Source organism: Sebastes umbrosus, chromosome 23 (assembly GCF_015220745.1).
Source record: "Sebastes umbrosus isolate fSebUmb1 chromosome 23, fSebUmb1.pri, whole genome shotgun sequence".
Taxonomy (NCBI): Eukaryota; Metazoa; Chordata; class Actinopteri; order Perciformes; family Sebastidae; genus Sebastes; species Sebastes umbrosus.
The window spans coordinates 9,005,340-9,026,311 of NC_051291.1; the positions used below are offsets into that span (position 1 = coordinate 9,005,340).

General features: G+C 41.1%; 3 protein-coding genes across 4 annotated transcripts; all 3 read left to right on the forward strand.

Moving 5' to 3' along the window:
* Positions 1 to 414: 414 nt before the first annotated feature.
* On the forward strand, positions 415 to 7,613 carry LOC119482762 (peroxisomal succinyl-coenzyme A thioesterase-like). Of its 2 annotated transcripts, none has more exons than XM_037760614.1 (11): positions 415 to 1,473; positions 2,539 to 2,744; positions 2,943 to 3,042; positions 3,130 to 3,320; positions 3,412 to 3,575; positions 5,406 to 5,525; positions 5,675 to 5,757; positions 5,850 to 5,943; positions 6,053 to 6,133; positions 6,531 to 6,669; positions 6,977 to 7,613. In XM_037760614.1, exons 2-11 carry the CDS (start codon positions 2,552 to 2,554, stop codon positions 7,099 to 7,101), a joined length of 1,290 nt encoding a protein of 429 aa, XP_037616542.1. In that variant the 5' UTR covers positions 415 to 1,473; positions 2,539 to 2,551; the 3' UTR covers positions 7,102 to 7,613. The 2 variants fall into 2 exon arrangements, with proteins under 2 accessions (XP_037616542.1, XP_037616541.1); XM_037760613.1 differs by lacking the exon at positions 415 to 1,473 and adding an exon at positions 1,514 to 1,638.
* A 1,536-nt stretch (positions 7,614 to 9,149) lies between these two features.
* Positions 9,150 to 14,035, forward strand: LOC119482764 (peroxisomal succinyl-coenzyme A thioesterase-like). The gene is made up of 10 exons (XM_037760616.1): positions 9,150 to 9,550; positions 9,749 to 9,848; positions 9,936 to 10,126; positions 10,218 to 10,381; positions 12,213 to 12,332; positions 12,482 to 12,564; positions 12,657 to 12,750; positions 12,860 to 12,940; positions 13,339 to 13,477; positions 13,784 to 14,035. Exons 1-10 carry the CDS (start codon positions 9,358 to 9,360, stop codon positions 13,906 to 13,908), a joined length of 1,290 nt encoding a protein of 429 aa, XP_037616544.1. The 5' UTR covers positions 9,150 to 9,357; the 3' UTR covers positions 13,909 to 14,035.
* A 624-nt stretch (positions 14,036 to 14,659) lies between these two features.
* On the forward strand, positions 14,660 to 20,327 carry LOC119482763 (peroxisomal succinyl-coenzyme A thioesterase-like). The gene is given in 12 exon segments (XM_037760615.1): positions 14,660 to 15,206; positions 15,857 to 16,062; positions 16,261 to 16,360; positions 16,448 to 16,638; positions 16,730 to 16,893; positions 17,396 to 17,515; positions 17,717 to 17,799; positions 17,892 to 17,985; positions 18,293 to 18,373; positions 19,253 to 19,348; positions 19,350 to 19,392; positions 19,724 to 20,327. Coding segments are annotated over 12 exon segments (1,317 nt in total). The 5' UTR covers positions 14,660 to 15,192; the 3' UTR covers positions 19,849 to 20,327.
* The last annotated feature ends 645 nt before the right edge of the window (positions 20,328 to 20,972 follow it).

A 20,972-nucleotide genomic window follows, 5' to 3' on the forward strand; every position in this document is an offset into this window, starting at 1 on the left:
CTTTTACTTAAGTTACGGATCTGAATTCCACTACTGCTTTTAGAGGAATGAGTATTTCATTTCCTGCTACTTTAAACTTTTATTCCAAAACATTTTGTAAGCCAATATTGTATTTTTTACTGCATTACATTTATTGATGATTTTAGTTATTTTATTTGCAGATTCTGATTAATAATACAAAATTGAATGCACACATAAATAATGATGTAATATTCTAAAACTTTATTGACCCCTGGGGGAATTCACAAGCTACCCAGCAGTATATAAAGTGAAATTAGCTCCTCTTTCAACAGCTGCACATTAATGCATCAATAATAAAACGGGTACTGTTACGATTGTTTTTTTAAGTATATTTTTATGTAAATACTTTTGTACTTTTTACTCAACTAAAATGCTGAATGCATGACTTTTACTTGTAACAGAGTATTTCTAGTAAAATATCTGAGTACTTCTTCCACCACTGTTTTTAAATCACAGATTATGTTACATTCAAACATGACATAAAATATAAATGAGCCTGGTCGGTTTATAGGATTTATGTACAACTAATGGGCTTTTATTTATTTATGTGGCTGCGACTCCGACGCTGCAATTTCCTGTGGTACCTAAACACAACAGTGTGGCTTTAAGTCACTGCACTGTGTTCATGAGACCCAAACTGAAAGTAGTTTATAGCTTCTAGAAACTTTAATAATCTGACTTTAACGTTGAAGTGGATCTTTTTTTTTTTGCGTTTCTTCGTTGTTGTTGTTGTTGTTGTTTTTTACATCATCTCTGAAAGCTGGCGTAGAAAGAGGACATGCATTTTTCACATAGAGGACGTGAACGCAACGCGACCTAACCAAAGAGTATAGAAGCAAAGAGACGAAACTCTGGTGTTTTTTCTTAACAACAACGCTTATTATATTCATACTATTTTAAAAGTTCAACACAGGCTATTTTTGTATAATATGACAATAGAATCTAAATAATTATTTATTTATTTTTTAACTTTTGTACGACACTTTTTACGACACCGTTTTAGTGGCGTCCGGTAGTCGCTTTCAGTCCAAAATGGCGGATGCGTAGCTGTGCCGCTGGGCAATGGAACGTTGCGATGGAACGAACAGTTGACTCTCACATCTTGGCATTCTGGAATGTGGGGTTCTGGAATGTTGCTGCTGAGGTCCCCTGTAGAACTCGCTCGACTCTGTAGTTTCCTGTGGTACCTAAACACAACAGTGTGGCTTTAAATCACTGCATTGTGTTCATGAGACCCAAACTGAAAGTAGTTTATAGCTTCTAGAAACCGACTTGCTTTATGTTTAAAGTTTATGAATCTGACTTAAACGTTGAAGAGGATCTTTTTTAGCGTTTCGTCGTTGTTGTTGTTGTTCTTTTACATCTCTGAAAGCTGGAGGACGTGTATTTTAACCAATAGGACGTGAACGCAACGCATTCCTATGCTCATCATCACTAGGCTGGTCTATAAGTGTAAGTATTCAAAGTGCTAACAGTTGATGTCTCCTTTGTAAAAGTGTATCTTCACCTGCCAAAGATGAGTCTGATGAAGTGTGTGAGCTTTACTAGAGGTACACTGCGGTCAGTGTACTTTACTACTCGACAACTGCAAGTATCTGGTCATCATACCTGCCTCAGGTTGGTACTAGTACACTTTGACTGAAAAAACTTCACAATGATAACAGGGAAAGCAGTTAACTACTTTAAAAAAGTCCTGCAAGTAAGTTACAGAAGTACTGGAAACAAAAGGTAAACTATCTAAAGTAAAAATACTAATTTTCCATAATAAAAAATAATAATAATAATATAGGGTTGAAGGAATTTTCCCAGTGCAATATGTGTTTTTTATTTATTTTTTTGCAATTTTGCAAATGACTTAATTTATACTGAGTTTAGTGCTATATAAATAAAGATAATATAAAGAAAAATGTGAACATGGTGGTTTGTGGCGGTTGCTTTCCATCCACTGCGGTTGGCCTGCCAATACCACGGTATTGCCCTAATAATGTCAGTTATAAAGTTATATTATTATTGTGTTATAATATGTAACTGCTACTTTCATGTTGGTCAATGTGAAGCTAATTTGAACTGCTTTATATACTTTTAGGGTATTTATCTGTAACAGTGGTGGACTCAGGCTGTCTGAAGGGCAGGGGCGAAAAATAATAATACGGGTTCTCTAGCATTTAGGGCACTGCATGTTTTGCATGTCATGTTTTCTCAATTATAATGCCACCCTAGAGGGCACTGCATCCCGTTTTCTCTACTGGAAGGGCACCCTAAAGGGCACTGCATCTCGTTTTCTCTACTGAGAGGGCACCCTAGAGGGCACTTCATCACGTTTTTGGAGGATCTTTTGACACCCATGCATTCAACAATCCTTGAAGAACTATATGTATAATGATCTTCCTTGTTCGCAGTCATCAAATCATTAACTTATAAAATCAATCATTCCATCATAATCAGTTGTTGAGGAACAAGGGGTTGTCTGACTTGATAAAACGTAACTCGTGCACATGAGTTTGCATTTCTCTACAGACGATCATCCACCATGTCCCACACCGTCCCTCCGATTCTCTCCGTTGCCCCCTCTCGAGCTCTGGTCGATGAGAAGTTCAAGGTGGTGGTGGAGAATCTGCCTCCAGGATCTCCAGTAACACTCCACTCCCTCCACCACTCTGAGGACAAGGACTACTGGGAGGCCTATGGACACTACATCAGTGATCACAGAGGAACAGTGTCTCGTGGGTTCTCTTCCTCTTTTATCTCCTCAAACTGATTTTCAAATTTTACAGTGTGTTGATGCCTGAAATCGACGGTGTGCAGTGAGGACAAGTGGCCTCATGCTAAACACCTCAGATGTCTGTGCTTCACTTTACAGCTGATTTGTTTGTTCGATATTTTGTATATTTTGTTTTGTTGACATTTTAATGCTTTTGTAGTTGCAGAGGATTTGAGTTTTGGGGGAACGTACACGGGAAAAGAAGCCATGGGTTTGTTGTGGAGTATGCGCCCCGTCCCGGGCAGCCGCAAAGGTCTCAGGTAAGTTCTGTGAAGCTGCAGACTAGGCTAGAGGCTCCAGGCTACATTAGCCACCACCAGCATAACACAAATCTCTTAACCTGTCAGGTTGAGAAAGATGAACATCTGTAGCCCCCTGCTGGTCAACATCTCGGTCTACAGTGGACATGTAGTGGAGGGCTTCAGGGAGCAGGCTCCTCTGGCCTCGTCGCTCACAGAGAGATGGTACATGGGTCCAGGTGTCCAGAGGATCGAAATCAAAGAGAAAGGAGTGCGAGGGACTCTGTTTATACCTCCAGGTACACCTGCATCCCCTGAAAAACATATTTCCTCCACTTATCTTCCTTTTGTTGGTCTTTAAAGTTCATAATCTGTTTCTCTGTGCCTCAGGTCCAGGACCCTTCCCCGGCATGTTGGATATGTGGGGAGGCGGTGGAGGACTGTTGGAGTATCGTTCAGCCTTGCTGGCGTCTCGTGGTTATGCTTCTTTGGCGCTGGAGTATTTTGCCGCCAGTGAGCTGAAGTCAGCAGACATCGGGCTCAACTATTTTGAGGTTTGTGTTGCTTAATAATATACTGAATTATTCATATTATATTATTCAATTATTCATTATTCAACACCAACATCTTATTGAGTTATTGTTACCTCCTCACACTGTGATGATAGTTCCTCCAGAGAGTCTGCAGTCCACATCTTCTGATATTCAGTCCCACAAAACCCAAAACTTCATCGGGTTCCTGGAATATGAGATACATGGAAAAAAAGAAAATATTAGCAACAGCAACCCTTTTCAACTGACTTTATAGTCATGCTGTTACTACACAGTCCTTTATAGTAAGTTCATTAAAACAATTCTTTTCTAAGACATTAAAAGGGATTTTATGATTTAGTTACTATACAATGAAGTTTAGTTGTACTATGGAATGAGCCCTGATCTAGGTAGTAGATGACCCGATCTGGATAGAACAAGTGTGTGTCTGGATGACCGTTTATGAGTATATTAGAGTGTCTTCTTTACTATGTGTCATCCACAATCAGGGATGTAGTCTTCATCACACTATCAGAAACTACTTTGCACCTGCATGTTTGATTTTTTTTCAGTAGCATAATGTTCTCGTCCTGGAAATCTGTTTTGAGTGTGAATCTATTAACTCAGGAATACTGAAGTCTCAGGACTACGGGACATAAGGATGTATCCAAACCGGTAAGTCCGGTCAGGTAGTTGACATTGGATCTCATCTAAACTGGCACATTAGAGATTTCCTTGTACCTGAGGAGTGGAATGAGGTGTGTCATCTGCCTAAATTGTGACCTTCAGTAAATGTTGTCCTAACACAAACAAAAACACTCTAATAAAACTCTGCTCATTCTGTCAGAATAATCCAGAAATGCAACCTTCCTGCCTATTGAAGACTCTACAGTTGGTCTCTCGGCTCTGACGCTAATGAATCCGTTAATGCATCATATATTCCCTCTCTCTCTTTCTCGTTAACGTTCAGTATAGTAAACATTCCATTCAGGTATCAGCTTCTCATTAGCCAGCACTGTCCGTCACTTTCTCCGGTTAAAATGACAAACATCGCCAGCATTTCTGGACAATTCTGACAGAATGAGCAGAATTTTATTAGAGTGTTTTTGTTTGTGTTAGGACAACATTTACTGCAGGTCACAAATAAGACAGATGACACACCTCATTCCACTCCTCAGGTACAAGGAAATCTCTAATCTGCCAGTTTTGATGAGATCCAATGTTAACTAGAATGGAACTCGGAGAGCGCAGACCTCGGCCAGGGTACAGGGTGCTACACCCCACACGGCGGTTGGCCTGTCGTTGGTATTGGCATCGTAGGATGTAGGCTGGGACAGAAGGAGTGTCCTTCTCCTGGGATGGAAAGAGCGGAGATTGATAATCAGAGACATTCCAAGGGTGGCATACCGGATGCAGAGGTGTGCAGGGTGTTAATGGGCATACTTCACGCAGGGGAGTTGGGAGGTCCAGGTGTGAAAGGTGGACTCAAGCTTTTGATCAGCTTGGCCATTGGTTTTTGGTGGAACCCAGAAGACAGAGCAAAGTACTCGAAACCACCTCTGTGGTAGTTCCCGCTACAGTCAGTGTCTCCAGGATCACATTATGCCATGATGACACAGATTCATAAGGTGACAACAACACCAGCGTTGCAGTCGCAGCTGGTAACAATGTGGCAGTAGCAATCGCTCTCTGTCTGAAAGAGTTTCCTCACATCTGAGTTACTTCACTTGTCTGAAACTTACTACAACTCACTTAGAACTTTACACACACTCCCACTTGGTGAGGAATGTTCAAGTAGGTGATACAACTCGTGTCTTAAAAAGGCAAAATTTCCTGTTATCTACTTCTGCACAGACAGCGTTTAATATTGTCAAGGACCATCCCCAAGTGATCCCGGACAAAGTTGGACTTTTTGGTCTTTCCCTCGGCTCAATTGTGACCATCTTGTTGGCTGTCGGGAGCAGCGTCATCAAGGTAGGTAACAAATGCAAAATATCTTAGAGTTGCTTTTTCTTGAGTCTTGAATATGTGGCTGTTAAACCATGGGCCACAGAGGAGTGGCTACAGTGGAGAACCAGATGGAGGTTCAGTGTCTTAGGGTGCATCTTTGTTTTTTGTTCCAGCCTCGTTGTTGTGTTTGTGTCAGCGGCAACCACATTTTTCCAATCGGGGAGGCTCTCAGAGGATTCAATCAGTTGTTGCACTCGTAGGTATTCTGTTATTCTGTCAGTAACATAAACACAGTCCACAATGTCTCACAGTTGGACTGATGTTAAGGTGAATTATTTGTGATGGCAGGAATGCTCACAAGGTATGTGTGGATGAGAACAACCATCAGATATGGCGAGGTATGGGTCTACCAATTCCCGATGATCCCTCACTGAAAGTGGATGTAAGTACAAGTTGCACTAATAACTCACAAGGACGAGACTATGTATGATGATGAGAGCGTATTTTCAATCTCTGTTCCACTTCTTCCCTTGTGGTTAATTCTCTTTGAGGTGGGGAGAATAAACTGTCCAGTGTTGTTGGTGAATGGCCAGGATGATCAGAACATAGCCACAGTAGAAGCTGCTGAGGATGTGAGCATACGCAAACACACACACACTTACCTCTGGCATACTATTTAGTATGCCAGAAAAAGATTTAGTATGTCCCAATACATAGTACGTCAAATGCAGTATGCCAAAAATACCAGAATGTCCTCCTACATCCGGTCGCATTTTGTAGTATGCAAGCCAGCATGCTTTTCTGACTATTCTGACCCACAATCCTCTTCGCAGCGGATATATGAGCAGGAGGGTCAAAGTTCAAGGCACACTATTATGACGTAGTATGTCCCAACTGTATGCATATCGCATGCAACAGTTCTTACTTTTTAAGGGCAGCTGCAGTATGTATTAAACATAAAAGAAAAAGCATGCCATTTGGAACGTAGCCCACGTTTTGTGCCATTTTGATTCGACCTTTGACCTTCAGATGGCCCAGATAATGCGTGCAGCAGGGAAGGAGCACCTGCTGACAAGACTTGAATACCCGGGTACTGGACATCTGATTGAGCCGCCCTACACACCTCACTTCAGAGCTACTAACTTTATAAAGGATGGCAATGAGAAAGGTGAGTTCTGCTCCTTGGTGTTGTTCAACATAGATAGCAATCATATCACATCCATACTATTTTAGTATGGATGGTATAGTATAGTTTATTCTATTAAAAAGAATAACTACAGTCATTGCCTGCAGGTGGTGCAAGTGTTCATTATTATATCTTAAATGAATACTATTTAGGAACACTGTGGTGCTGATGTATTTTATTCGGCCTTACATATCATATACATTAAAACCCTCCAGCTGTGTTCATTTTAGGTTTTTGACTCTCACTGTGTGGCAGAATCTTCTCTCAAACACAACATTGTGTGTTTCAGCGGTATTGCTGTGGGGAGGACAAACTAAACCCCATTCAGACGCTCAGGAAGACTCCTGGAATAAGATCTTGGCTTTTCTGCAGCAGCATCTGTACTCCAGGCCAACTCTCAAAGCCAAGATGTGAATACACCGGCACAGATCGCCCAGGAATCGCTAGGGGCGGCTGTAGCTGAGTGGGTCGAGGTCAAGGCTGACTGTCTGCATGTCGACGTTGTCCTTGGGTGAGACACAAAACCCCAAGACACTCCCCGGGTGCTTTCCAGCGGCCCTCTGCTCCCAAAATGCTTAGGATGGGTTAAATGCAGAAAATGATTGTAATAAATAGAAGTTTTAAAATGTAATGATGTGTTAGGAGGTCATGTTCACTATGTTAACACTACCTCATGTTCATTGGTTCCTCACTGTGTTGACCGTGTGCCTTTCTTCTGATCAATTGAAGTGTACAGAATATGTTATTCTTTTGGGAGCGTTATTTGTGGGATGTTTATATTCATGTGTGGTTGATATTCATGTATTGTACTGTTAGATGATGGTGGGTTAACATGCAGTAATATTTGGTTTATGATAATAATAATTCCATGAGGGGTGGATGATGTAAATGACCAGACACCAAAATAAAATATTCATTCATTCACACATATGCTGTATATTTTGTCAATTGCAGCATTGATCACACAGATCAACCAACAAATTGTCCAGATATTTCAAAATGAAACTTGTGTAAAACCTGTTAATAAGGGAAACAACTAACAAATAATAGAAATAACTAAGTTTTGAAATCACAGATTATGATTTTCTAAATACGTTTTAACATGACATAAAGTATAACTGAGCCTGGTCGGTTTATAGGATTTATGTACAACTAATGGGCTTTTATTTATTTATGTGGCTGCTCAGGTCCCCTCTTGAACTCGCTCGACCTCGACTCTGTAGTTTCCTGTGTTACCTAAACACAACAGTGTGGCTTTAAATCACTGCATTGTGTTCATGAGACCCAAACTGAAAGTAGTTTATAGCTTCTAGAAACCGACTTGCTTTATGTTTAAAGTTTTTGAATCTGACTTTAACGTTGAAGAAGATCTTTTCTTAACGTTTCTGCGTTGTTGTTTTTTACATCAGCATCTCTAAATGTTGGCGTAGAGAGATGACATGTATATTTTAGATAGAGGACGTGAACCCAACGTGAACACAACATCTCTGATCATCACTAGGCTATTTTGGTTAGACTTTGGTCAAGGTTTTGTTTGACTTTTGTAATTATTAATCGGGTATTTATTTAAGCAGTGTCAAGATAACTTGGATTGAGATACTTTAGGTTCAGCTAGCAAGTGCTAACAGTTGATGTCTCCTCCCTGAGATAAAATGCAACACAAGTTACTTTAAATTAGTTAAAAGTTTATAAAAGTGTGTCTTCGCCTGCCACAGATGAGTCTGATGAGGTGAGTGAGCTTTACATCTGGTCATCATACCTGCCTCAGGTTGGTACTAGTACACTTTGACTGAAAAAACTTCACAATGATAACAGGGAAAGCAGTTAACTACTTTAAAAAAGTCCTGCAAGTAAGTTACAGAAGTACTGGAAACAAAAGGTAAACTATCTAAAGTAAAAATACTAATTTTCCATAATAAAAAATAATAATAATAATATAGGGTTGAAGGAATTTTCCCAGTGCAATATGTGTTTTTTATTTATTTTTTTGCAATTTTGCAAATGACTTAATTTATACTGAGTTTAGTGCTATATAAATAAAGATAATATAAAGAAAAATGTGAACATGGTGGTTGTGGCGGTTGCTTTCCATCCACTGCGGTTGGCCTGCCAATACCACGGTATTGCCCTAATAATGTCAGTTATAAAGTTATATTATTATTGTGTTATAATATGTAACTGCTACTTTCATGTTGGTCAATGTGAAGCTAATTTGAACTGCTTTATATACTTTTAGGGTATTTATCTGTAACAGTGGTGGACTCAGGCTGTCTGAAGGGCAGGGGCGAAAAATAATAATACGGGTTCTCTAGCATTTAGGGCACTGCATGTTTTGCATGTCATGTTTTCTCAATTATAATGCCACCCTAGAGGGCACTGCATCCCGTTTTCTCTACTGGAAGGGCACCCTAAAGGGCACTGCATCTCGTTTTCTCTACTGAGAGGGCACTTCATCATGTTTTTGGAGGATCTTTTGACACCCATGCATTCAACAATCCTTGAAGAACTATATGTATAATGATCTTCCTTGTTTGCAGTCATCAAATCATTAACTTATAAAATCAATCATTCCATCATAATCAGTTGTTGAGGAACAAGGGGTTCTGTCTGACTTGATAAAACGTAACTCGTGCACATGAGTTTGCATTTCTCTACAGACGATCATCCACCATGTCCGACACCGTCCCTCCGATTCTCTCCGTTGCCCCCTCTCGAGCTCTGGTCGATGAGAAGTTCAAGGTGGTGGTGGAGAATCTGCCTCCAGGATCTCCAGTAACACTCCACTCCCTCCACCACTCTGAGGACAAGGACTACTGGGAGGCCTATGGACACTACATCAGTGATCACAGAGGAACAGTGTCTCGTGGGTTCTCTTCCTCTTTTATCTCCTCAAACTGATTTTCAAATTTTACAGTGTGTTGATGCCTGAAATCGACGGTGTGCAGTGAGGACAAGTGGCCTCATGCTAAACACCTCAAATGTCTGTGCTTCACTTTACAGCTGATTTGTTTGTTCGATATTTTGTATATTTTGTTTTGTTGACATTTTAATGCTTTTGTAGTTGCAGAGGATTTGAGTTTTGGGGGAACGTACACGGGAAAAGAAGCCATGGGTTTGTTGTGGAGTATGCGCCCCGTCCCGGGCAGCCGCAAAGGTCTCAGGTAAGTTCTGTGAAGCTGCAGACTAGGCTAGAGGCTCCAGGCTACATTAGCCACCACCAGCATAACACAAATCTCTTAACCTGTCAGGTTGAGAAAGATGAACATCTGTAGCCCCCTGCTGGTCAACATCTCGGTCTACAGTGGACATGTAGTGGAGGGCTTCAGGGAGCAGGCTCCTCTGGCCTCGTCGCTCACAGAGAGATGGTACATGGGTCCAGGTGTCCAGAGGATCGAAATCAAAGAGAAAGGAGTGCGAGGGACTCTGTTTATACCTCCAGGTACACCTGCATCCCCTGAAAAACATATTTCCTCCACTTATCTTCCTTTTGTTGGTCTTTAAAGTTCATAATCTGTTTCTCTGTGCCTCAGGTCCAGGACCCTTCCCCGGCATGTTGGATATGTGGGGAGGCGGTGGAGGACTGTTGGAGTATCGTTCAGCCTTGCTGGCGTCTCATGGTTATGCTTCTTTGGCGCTGGAGTATTTTGCCGACAGTGAGCTGAAGTCAGCAGACATCGGGCTCAACTATTTTGAGGTTTGTGTTGCTTAATAATATACTGAATTATTCATATTATATTATTCAATTATTCATTAATCAACACCAACATCTTATTGAGTTATTGTTACCTCCTCACACTGTGATGATAGTTCCTCCAGAGAGTCTGCAGTCCACATCTTCTGATATTCAGTCCCACAAAACCCAAAACTTCATCGGGTTCCTGGAATATGAGATACATGGAAAAAAAGAAAATATTAGCAACAGCAACCCTTTTCAACTGACTTTATAGTCATGCTGTTACTACACAGTCCTTTATAGTAAGTTCATTAAAACAATTCTTTTCTAAGACATTAAAAGGGATTTTATGATTTAGTTACTATACAATGAAGTTTAGTTGTACTATGGAATGAGCCCTGATCTAGGTAGTAGATGACCCGATCTGGATAGAACAAGTGTGTGTCTGGATGACCGTTTATGAGTATATTAGAGTGTCTTCTTTACTATGTGTCATCCACAATCAGGGATGTAGTCTTCATCACACTATCAGAAACTACTTTGCACCTGCATGTTTGATTTTTTTTTCAGTAGCATAATGTTCTCGTCCTGGAAATCTGTTTTGAGTGTGAATCTATTAACTCAGGAATACTGAAGTCTCAGGACTACGGGACATATGGATGTATCCAAACCGGTAAGTCCGGTCAGATAGTTGACATTGGATCTCATCTAAAATGGCACATTAGAGATTTCCTTGTACCTGAGGAGTGGAATGAGGTGTGTCATCTGCCTAAATTGTGACCTTCAGTAAATGTTGTCCTAACACAAACAAAAACACTCTAATAAAACTCTGCTCATTCTGTCAGAATAATCCAGAAATGCAACCTTCCTGCCTATTGAAGACTCTACAGTTGGTCTCTCGGCTCTGACGCTAATGAATCCGTTAATGCATCATATATTCTCTCTCTCTCTTTCTCGTTAACGTTCAGTATAGTAAACATTCCATTCAGGTATCAGCTTCTCATTAGCCAGCACTGTCCGTCACTTTCTCCGGTTAAAATGACAAACATCGCCAGCATTTCTGGACAATTCTGACAGAATGAGCAGAGTTTTATTAGAGTGTTTTTGTTTGTGTTAGGACAACATTTACTGCAGGTCACAAATAAGACAGATGACACACCTCATTCCACTCCTCAGGTACAAGGAAATCTCTAATCTGCCAGTTTTGATGAGATCCAATGTTAACTAGAATGGAACTCGGAGAGCGCAGACCTCGGCCAGGGTACAGGGTGCTACACCCCACACGGCGGTTGGCCTGTCGTTGGTATTGGCATCGTAGGATGTAGGCTGGGACAGAAGGAGTGTCCTTCTCCTGGGATGGAAAGAGCGGAGGTTGATAATCAGAGACATTCCAAGGGTGGCATACCGGATGCAGAGTTGTGCAGGGTGTTAATGGGCATACTTCACGCAGGGGAGTTGGGAGGTCCAGGTGTGAAAGGTGGACTCAAGCTTTTGATCAGCTTGGCCATTGGTTTTTGGTGGAACCCAGAAGACAGAGCAAAGTACTCGAAACCACCTCTGTGGTAGTTCCCGCTACAGTCAGTGTCTCCAGGATCACATTATGCCATGATGACACAGATTCATAAGGTGACAACAACACCAGCGTTGCAGTCGCAGCTGGTAACAATGTGGCAGTAGCAATCGCTCTCTGTCTGAAAGAGTTTCCTCACATCTGAGTTACTTCACTTGTCTGAAACTTACTACAACTCACTTAGAACTTTACACACACTCCCACTTGGTGAGGAATGTTCAAGTAGGTGATACAACTCGTGTCTTAAAAAGGCAAAATTTCCTGTTATCTACTTCTGCACAGACAGCGTTTAATATTGTCAAGGACCATCCCCAAGTGATCCCGGACAAAGTTGGACTTTTTGGTCTTTCCCTCGGCTCAATTGTGACCATCTTGTTGGCTGTCGGGAGCAGCGTCATCAAGGTAGGTAACAAATGCAAAATATCTTAGAGTTGCTTTTTCTTGAGTCTTGAATATGTGGCTGTTAAACCATGGGCCACAGAGGAGTGGCTACAGTGGAGAACCAGATGGAGGTTCAGTGTCTTAGGGTGCATCTTTGTTTTTTGTTCCAGCCTCGTTGTTGTGTTTGTGTCAGCGGCAACCACATTTTTCCAATCGGGGAGGCTCTCAGAGGATTCAATCAGTTGTTGCACTCGTAGGTATTCTGTTATTCTGTCAGTAACATAAACACAGTCCACAATGTCTCACAGTTGGACTGATGTTAAGGTGAATTATTTGTGATGGCAGGAATGCTCACAAGGTACGTGTGGATGAGAACAACCATCAGATATGGCGAGGTATGGGTCTACCAATTCCCGATGATCCCTCACTGAAAGTGGATGTAAGTACAAGTTGCACTAATAACTCACAAGGACGAGACTATGTATGATGATGAGAGCGTATTTTCAATCTCTGTTCCACTTCTTCCCTTGTGGTTAATTCTCTTTGAGGTGGGGAGAATAAACTGTCCAGTGTTGTTGGTGAATGGCCAGGATGATCAGAACATAGCCACAGTAGAAGCTGCTGAGGATGTGAGCATACGCAAACACACACACACTTACCTCTGGCATACTATTTAGTATGCCAGAAAAAGATTTAGTATGTCCCAATACATAGTACGTCAAATGCAGTATGCCAAAAATACCAGAATGTCCTCCTACATCCGGTCGCATTTTGTAGTATGCAAGCCAGCATGCTTTTCTGACTATTCTGACCCACAATCCTCTTCGCAGCGGATATATGAGCAGGAGGGTCAAAGTTCAAGGCACACTATTATGACGTAGTATGTCCCAATTGTATGCATATCGCATGCAACAGTTCTTACTTTTTAAGGGCAGCTGCAGTATGTATTAAACATAAAAAGAAAAAGCATGCCATTTGGAACGTAGCCCACGTTTTGTGCCATTTTGATTCGACCTTTGACCTTCAGATGGCCCAGATAATGCGTGCAGCAGGGAAGGAGCACCTGCTGACAAGACTTGAATACCCGGGTACTGGACATCTGATTGAGCCGCCCTACACACCTCACTTCAGAGCTACTAACTTTATAAAGGATGGCAATGAGAAAGGTGAGTTCTGCTCCTTGGTGTTGTTCAACATAGATAGCAATCATATCACATCCATACTATTTTAGTATGGATGGTATAGTATAGTTTATTCTATTAAAAAGAATAACTACAGTCATTGCCTGCAGGTGGTGCAAGTGTTCATTATTATATCTTAAATGAATACTATTTAGGAACACTGTGGTGCTGATGTATTTTATTCGGCCTTACATATCATATACATTAAAACCCTCCAGCTGTGTTCATTTTAGGTTTTGACTCTCACTGTGTGGCAGAATCTTCTCTCAAACACAACATTGTGTGTTTCAGCGGTATTGCTGTGGGGAGGACAAACTAAACCCCATTCAGACGCTCAGGAAGACTCCTGGAATAAGATCTTGGCTTTTCTGCAGCAGCATCTGTACTCCAGGCCAACTCTCAAAGCCAAGATGTGAATACACCGGCACAGATCGCCCAGGAATCGCTAGGGGCGGCTGTAGCTGAGTGGGTCGAGGTCAAGGCTGACTGTCTGCATGTCGACGTTGTCCTTGGGTGAGACACAAAACCCCAAGACACTCCCCGGGTGCTCCCAAAATGCTTAGGATGGGTTAAATGCAGAAAATGATTGTAATAAAATAGAAGTTTTAAAATGTAATGATGTGTTAGGAGGTCATGTTCACTATGTTAACACTACCTCATGTTCATTGGTTCCTCACTGTGTTGACCGTGTGCCTTTCTTCTGATCAATTGAAGTGTACAGAATATGTTATTCTTTTGGGAGCGTTATTTGTGGGATGTTTATATTCATGTGTGGTTGATATTCATGTATTGTACTGTTAGATGATGGTGGGTTAACATGCAGTAATATTTGGTTTATGATAATAATAATTCCATGAGGGGTGGATGATGTAAATGACCAGACACCAAAATAAAATATTCATTCATTCACACATATGCTGTATATTTTGTCAATTGCAGCATTGATCACACAGATCAACCAACAAATTGTCCAGATATTTCAAAATGAAACTTGTGTAAAACCTGTTAATAAGGGAAACAACTAACAAATAATAGAAATAACTAAGTTTTGAAATCACAGATTATGATTTTCTAAATACGTTTTAACATGACATAAAGTATAACTGAGCCTGGTCGGTTTATAGGATTTATGTACAACTAATGGGCTTTTATTTATTTATGTGGCTGCTCAGGTCCCCTCTTGAACTCGCTCGACCTCGACTCTGTAGTTTCCTGTGTTACCTAAACACAACAGTGTGGCTTTAAATCACTGCATTGTGTTCATGAGACCCAAACTGAAAGTAGTTTATAGCTTCTAGAAACCGACTTGCTTTATGTTTAAAGTTTTTGAATCTGACTTTAACGTTGAAGAAGATCTTTTCTTAACGTTTCTGCGTTGTTGTTTTTTACATCAGCATCTCTAAATGTTGGCGTAGAGAGATGACATGTATATTTTAGATAGAGGACGTGAACCCAACGTGAACACAACATCTCTGATCATCACTAGGCTATTTTGGTTAGACTTTGGTCAAGGTTTTGTTTGACTTTTGTAATTATTAATCGGGTATTTATTTAAGCAGTGTCAAGATAACTTGGATTGAGATACTTTAGGTTCAGCTAGCAAGTGCTAACAGTTGATGTCTCCTCCCTGAGATAAAATGCAACACAAGTTACTTTAAATTAGTTAAAAGTTTATAAAAGTGTGTCTTCGCCTGCCACAGATGAGTCTGATGAGGTGAGTGAGCTTTACATCTGGTCATCATACCTGCCTCAGGTTGGTACCAGTACACTTTGACTGAAAACTCCACAATCAAGATAAGTGAAGTGAAAGCAGTGAACTACTTTAAAGGTCCTGCAAGTACAGAAGTATTGGAAACAAAAGTATCTGAAGTAAAAATACTCACTGTGCATAATGCATAATAATAGCCTAATAGTAATGTCAGTGTTATAAAGGTATATTATTACTGTATTAACATGTAACTGCTATTTTAAGGCAGTAGTCAATGTGAAGCTGATTTAAACTACTTTATATTGTTTGGTAGTTAAATTTAGTGGTTCCAAATCCCAATACTGATTTACTTCCGCCCATCATAATCAGTGGCTGAGGAACACCTTGTTCTGTCTAAACATTAAAAAGATCCGCTACTCAGATTGTAAATTAAACACCCTCTCCTGTGTATTCTTTCTTCACTTGATTAAAATTCAATAAAAGATAGTCTTGAGGAAAAGAAATCCACCACTGACTAATCTTGAATAGTAAAGTTTAGGCATTATCTCGAATGGTTAAGGTTAGACATTTACCTTGAATGGTTGAACTGAGGGCGTTTCTCCTCCTTGTCACAGATAAAACGTAACTCGTGCACATGAGTTTGCATTTCTCTACAGACGATCATCCACCATGTCCCACACCGTCCCTCCGATTCTCTCCGTTGCCCCCTCTCGAGCTCTGGTCGATGAGAAGTTCAAGGTGGTGGTGGAGAATCTGCCTCCAGGATCTCCAGTAACACTCCACTCCCTCCACCACTCTGAGGACAAGGACTACTGGGAGGCCTATGGACACTACATCAGTGATCACAGAGGAACAGTGTCTCGTGGTTTCTCTTCCTCTTTTATCTCCTCAAACTGATTTTCAAATTTTACAGTGTGTTGATGCCTGAAATCGACGGTGTGCAGTGAGGACAAGTGGCCTCATGCTAAACACCTCAGATGTCTGTGCTTCACTTTACAGCTGATTTGTTTGTTCGATATTTTGTATATTTTGTTTTGTTGACATTTTAATGCTTTTGTAGTTGCAGAGGATTTGAGTTTTGGGGGAACGTACACGGGAAAAGAAGCCATGGGTTTGTTGTGGAGTATGCGCCCCGTCCCGGGCAGCCGCAAAGGTCTCAGGTAAGTTCTGTGAAGCTGCAGACTAGGCTAGAGGCTCCAGGCTACATTAGCCACCACCAGCATAACACAAATCTCTTAACCTGTCAGGTTGAGAAAGATGAACATCTGTAGCCCCCTGCTGGTCAACATCTCGGTCTACAGTGGACATGTAGTGGAGGGCTTCAGGGAGCAGGCTCCTCTGGCCTCGTCGCTCACAGAGAGATGGTACATGGGTCCAGGTGTCCAGAGGATCGAAATCAAAGAGAAAGGAGTGCGAGGGACCCTGTTTATACCTCCAGGTACACCTGCATCACCTGAAAAACGTATTTCCTCTGCTCATCTTCCTTTTGTTGGTCTTTAAAGTTCATAATCTGTTTCTCCGTGCCTCAGGTCCAGGACCCTTCCCCAGCCTGTTGGATATGTGGGGAGGCGACGGAGGGCTGTTAGAGTATCGTTCAGCCTTGCTGGCGTCTCATGGTTATGCTTCTTTGGCGCTGGAGTATCTCGTCCACGGAAAGCTGAAGTCAGCAGACATCGGGCTCAACTATTTTGAGGTTTGTGTTGCTTGATAATATACTAATAGTGCGAGCAAGGTTGCCGGAAGTAGGGGGTAAGAGGTGGGGATTTGGCTTCCTACTAGCCCGATTTTGCATCATGGTTGGTGTCATCCTATCGCAGAAGAGACCATCTTGCCAAGCCAAATTCAACAACGGGCGTAAAGTAGGGGGGGCCAATGGTCCTTTCGCCCCCCCCTTGCTTTGAACACAGCCATCTTCCAACTACACACCTAGTTTCGTGACTGCATCTTGCACATTTGTGACGCTATCACTGTGATAATATCTGTCCACAGACACACAGACATATAAACACCTGGCAAAGTACTCAAAAACCTCCTCTGTGGTAGTTCCTACTACAGTCTGTGTCTCCAGGACCACATTTTGTCATGATGATTCACAGACAGACAGCACAAGGTGAAAACAACACCAGTGTCGCTGTCGCGGCTGAAAACAATGTTTTTTTTTTCTTCTTAATTTCCTGTTATCTACTTCTGCGCAGACAGCGTTTAATATTGTCAAGGACCATCCTCAAGTGATCCCAGACAAAGTTGGACTTTTTGGTCTTTCCCTCGACTCGGTTGTGACCATCTTGTTGGCTGCAGAGAGCAGCGTTGTCAAGGCAAGTAAGAAATGCTAAATATGTTAGAGTTGCTTTTTCTTTAGTTTTGAATATGTGGCTGTTAAACCATGTGCCACGAAGGGCTGAAAGTTTTCTAGGTTCGATATTGAAAACCTGCAGAACTTTGGGCCCTGATAGCATACAGTGGAGAACCAGATGGAGGTCCAATGTCTTAGGGTGCATCCTTGTGTTTTGTTCCAGCCTCGTTGTTGTGTTTGTGTTAGCGGCAACCACATTTATCCACGTGGGGAGACCCTCAGAGGACTCAATCAATGGTTGCAATCGTGGGTATTCTGTTATTCTGTCAGTAACATAAACACATTCCACAAAGTTTCACAGTTGGACTGATGTCATGGTGAATTATCCGTGATGGCAGGAATGCTCACAAGTTACGTGTGGATGAGAACAACCATGAGATATGGCGAGGTATGGGTCTACCGATTCCTGATGATCCCTCTCTGAAAGTAAACGTAAGTACATCAGCCTTTCATTAAAGTCTCATACAGACAATAGTTTCAAGTTTACGTGTAATGAAAATATCTGACATGGCGCCCTATTTTCATGGCTATCTTATCTATTACAGATTTGTGTTGATGTTGTTCCACTTTGCACCAGACAACAATATCATTTCTTCAAGATGATGTCTTAATTTGTTGAGTCCTCGTTATCATGCTTCACTGTGATTGGCTCAGCTGTTTCAGAGTTATGAAACTAGTGATGTGACTGGATGGGAGGGTATTTTCAATCTATGTTCCACTACGTTCCATTGTCTTCGAGGTGGGGAGAATAAACTGTCCAATGTTGTTGGTGAACGGCCAGGATGATCAGAACATGCCCACAGTGGAGGCTGCTGAGGATGTGAGCATACGCAAACACAAAATACACCTGACAATGAAGTAGATGCAAGAACAGTCAAACCAGGATATTTGTGCAGAAGAAGTGAAGTACAAGCCCCTAGGAAGAGCGCAAGTCATTGATGCCAATTTTCGTAGTGGCCACACGGCGGTACTACAACTTCCATCTCTGACTGACCGAGCGGACGCTACTGCGTCGGCTCCATGGGTCTAATGGATGCGAAATATCGCCATTTTGGCATCATGCGCCACTGAGCAACTCTCATAGGTATGAACAGGGCCCCGCCTCCACCGCTGTGTCCAGTTTTCTTAATACATCCATGGTGAAGTAGAGCATAATCTATGATCCCCATTTGCACTGTTGTTTTGAGAAAAACAAGCAATTTAAAGACAGCATCTTGGGGTTTAAGAAACTGTGATGGCATTTTTGACCTTTTATTATACCCCTGTGACAACGTAGTTGGGGGTATATAGCGCTTCCATCCGTCCGTCCATCCGTCCATTCGCGTGTCACACTTTTGTTTCCGGAGCAGAACTCGGAAAATATTTAACTTAGGAACTTCAAATTTGGTATGATGGTTGACAGTGTGGTCTAGTTGTGCCTTTTGGGGGTTAGAAGTCCTGGTTGCCCATTAGTTAATTAGTTAATGCCCATTAATTCCATTAGTTCCAAAATGGCAAAACCTTTGGCCCTACTTTAGTAGGGGTCAAGCAGTGAGCGGGGGTATGTGAGCCATGCTCACTTTTGCCTTGTTGGCCCAAGTGAATAAACTATTAATTGAGAAAAGTAAGGAAGGGCTTGTTGAATCACATGTTTTCTAATCTAGGCAGTCCACAAAAAAACTTTGTTTTGTGCCGTTTTGATTTGATCTTTGACCTTCAGATGGCCCAGATGATGCGTGCAGCAGGGAAGGAGCACCTGCTGACAAGACTTGAATACCCGGATGCTGGACATCTGATTGAGCCGCCCTACTCACCTCAACTTCAGAGTTACTAACTTTATAAATAATAGCAAAGAGAAGGGTGAGTTCTGCTCAGGCTTTGTCTTTGTTGCATTTATTCCCCTCCTTCTATCAGAGAACCAGATATTTTACTCAGTCCCTATAAAATTCTCCTATATTTCAACATACTGTATAACCGGTTCCACAGGATCTCTTGGACAAATTAACTAGAGCTCAATCACTAATAAAATTTGAGATTTTTTTTAAAACGGATAACGATATAAGCTATTGGCAGATATTTTATGTAGGCCCAAATGTCTGATATTCAAGTGCCATTCACAAAAACTTCACTCATCATTCAAGACTCACTGTGTGGCAGAATCTTCTCTCAAACACAACATTGTGTGTTTCAGTGATAGTGCTGTGGGGAGGACAAACCAAACCCCATTCAGACGCTCAGGAAGACTCCTGGAATAAGATCTTGGCTTTTCTGCAGCAGCATCTGTACTCCAGCCCAACTCCCACAGACAAGATGTGAATGATTACACCGGCGCAGATCGGATGGGTTAAATGCAGAGGACGATTCTACTAATTTTTAAGTTTTAAATCATAGTGTTGTGTTACGAGGTCATGTTCACTACATTAACACTGCCACATTTCACTGCCATGTTCATTGGATACTCACTATGATGACCGTGTGCCTTTCATCTGATGAATTGAAGTGCACAGAATATGTTGTTCTTTTGGGAGCGTTATTCATGTATTGTGATGATGGGGATTAGATGATGGTAGGTTAACATGCAGTAATGTTTGGTTTATAATAATAATTCCATGAGGGATGGATCATGTAAATCACCAGACATGAAAATAAAATATTCATTCATTCACACATATGCATTATGTCAACTGCAGCATGGATCACACAAATCAACGAACAGATTGTCCAGACATTTCAAAATGAAACTTCTGTAATATGTAAACTTGTTAATAAAGGAAACAACTGACAAATAATAGAAATAACTGTCTCGTTCAAGATATGGATCTTCATGGGAATATGGGGTTAGGTGATCGCAACCAGCACAACAAATACATCCCAACAGGGGGAGCCACAACCCTTCCAGCCACAGAGTCTTAGTCTAATTGGAGTGCTTTCCATAATCTTTCCTTGTAGATTAATCTACCCAATAGTAGTAGTATAAAGTAGTATAAAGATTCAAGATTCAAATACCTTAAATATCTACAGCAGTAAAAATGCAACATACACATTAATGCAGCAGTAGTATTAATCCAGAAACATAAGATAGTGTATTTTCATAAACTACCCAGCAGTATATAAAGTGAGTATATATATGCATATACAGTATATGGTATTTAAGAATATTTTGATGCAAATACTTTTGTACTTTTACTCAAGTAAAATTCTGAAATATAAATAAATTAAAATATATAATATAAGAATATATATATACACACACATTTGTTTTGTATATATATATAAATATAATAAATTAAGTCACAGATTATGTTATGTTAAATTTTTCTAAATACATTTAACACTACCTGGTGTTCATTGGTTCCTCACAGAGTTGTGTCTTTCTTCTGATGAATTAAAGTGCACAGAATATGTTGTTCTTTTGGTGTGGATTATATGGTGAATGAATG

Excerpts from the sequence above, each read along its gene's own strand:
- LOC119482762 (XM_037760613.1), top strand. The coding sequence starts at position 1,538 with ATGAGTCTGATGAAGTGTGTGAGCTTTACTAGAGGTACACTGCGGTCA. Across the intron at positions 1,639-2,538 it reads GGTCATCATACCTGCCTCAG|ACGATCATCCACCATGTCCC; the intron begins GTTGGTACTAGT and ends ATTTCTCTACAG. Across the intron at positions 5,526-5,674 it reads TCGGGAGCAGCGTCATCAAG|CCTCGTTGTTGTGTTTGTGT; the intron begins GTAGGTAACAAA and ends TTTTTGTTCCAG.
- LOC119482764 (XM_037760616.1), top strand. The coding sequence starts at position 9,358 with ATGTCCGACACCGTCCCTCCGATTCTCTCCGTTGCCCCCTCTCGAGCT. Across the intron at positions 9,551-9,748 it reads TCACAGAGGAACAGTGTCTC|TTGCAGAGGATTTGAGTTTT; the intron begins GTGGGTTCTCTT and ends ATGCTTTTGTAG. Across the intron at positions 12,751-12,859 it reads ATCCCTCACTGAAAGTGGAT|GTGGGGAGAATAAACTGTCC; the intron begins GTAAGTACAAGT and ends ATTCTCTTTGAG.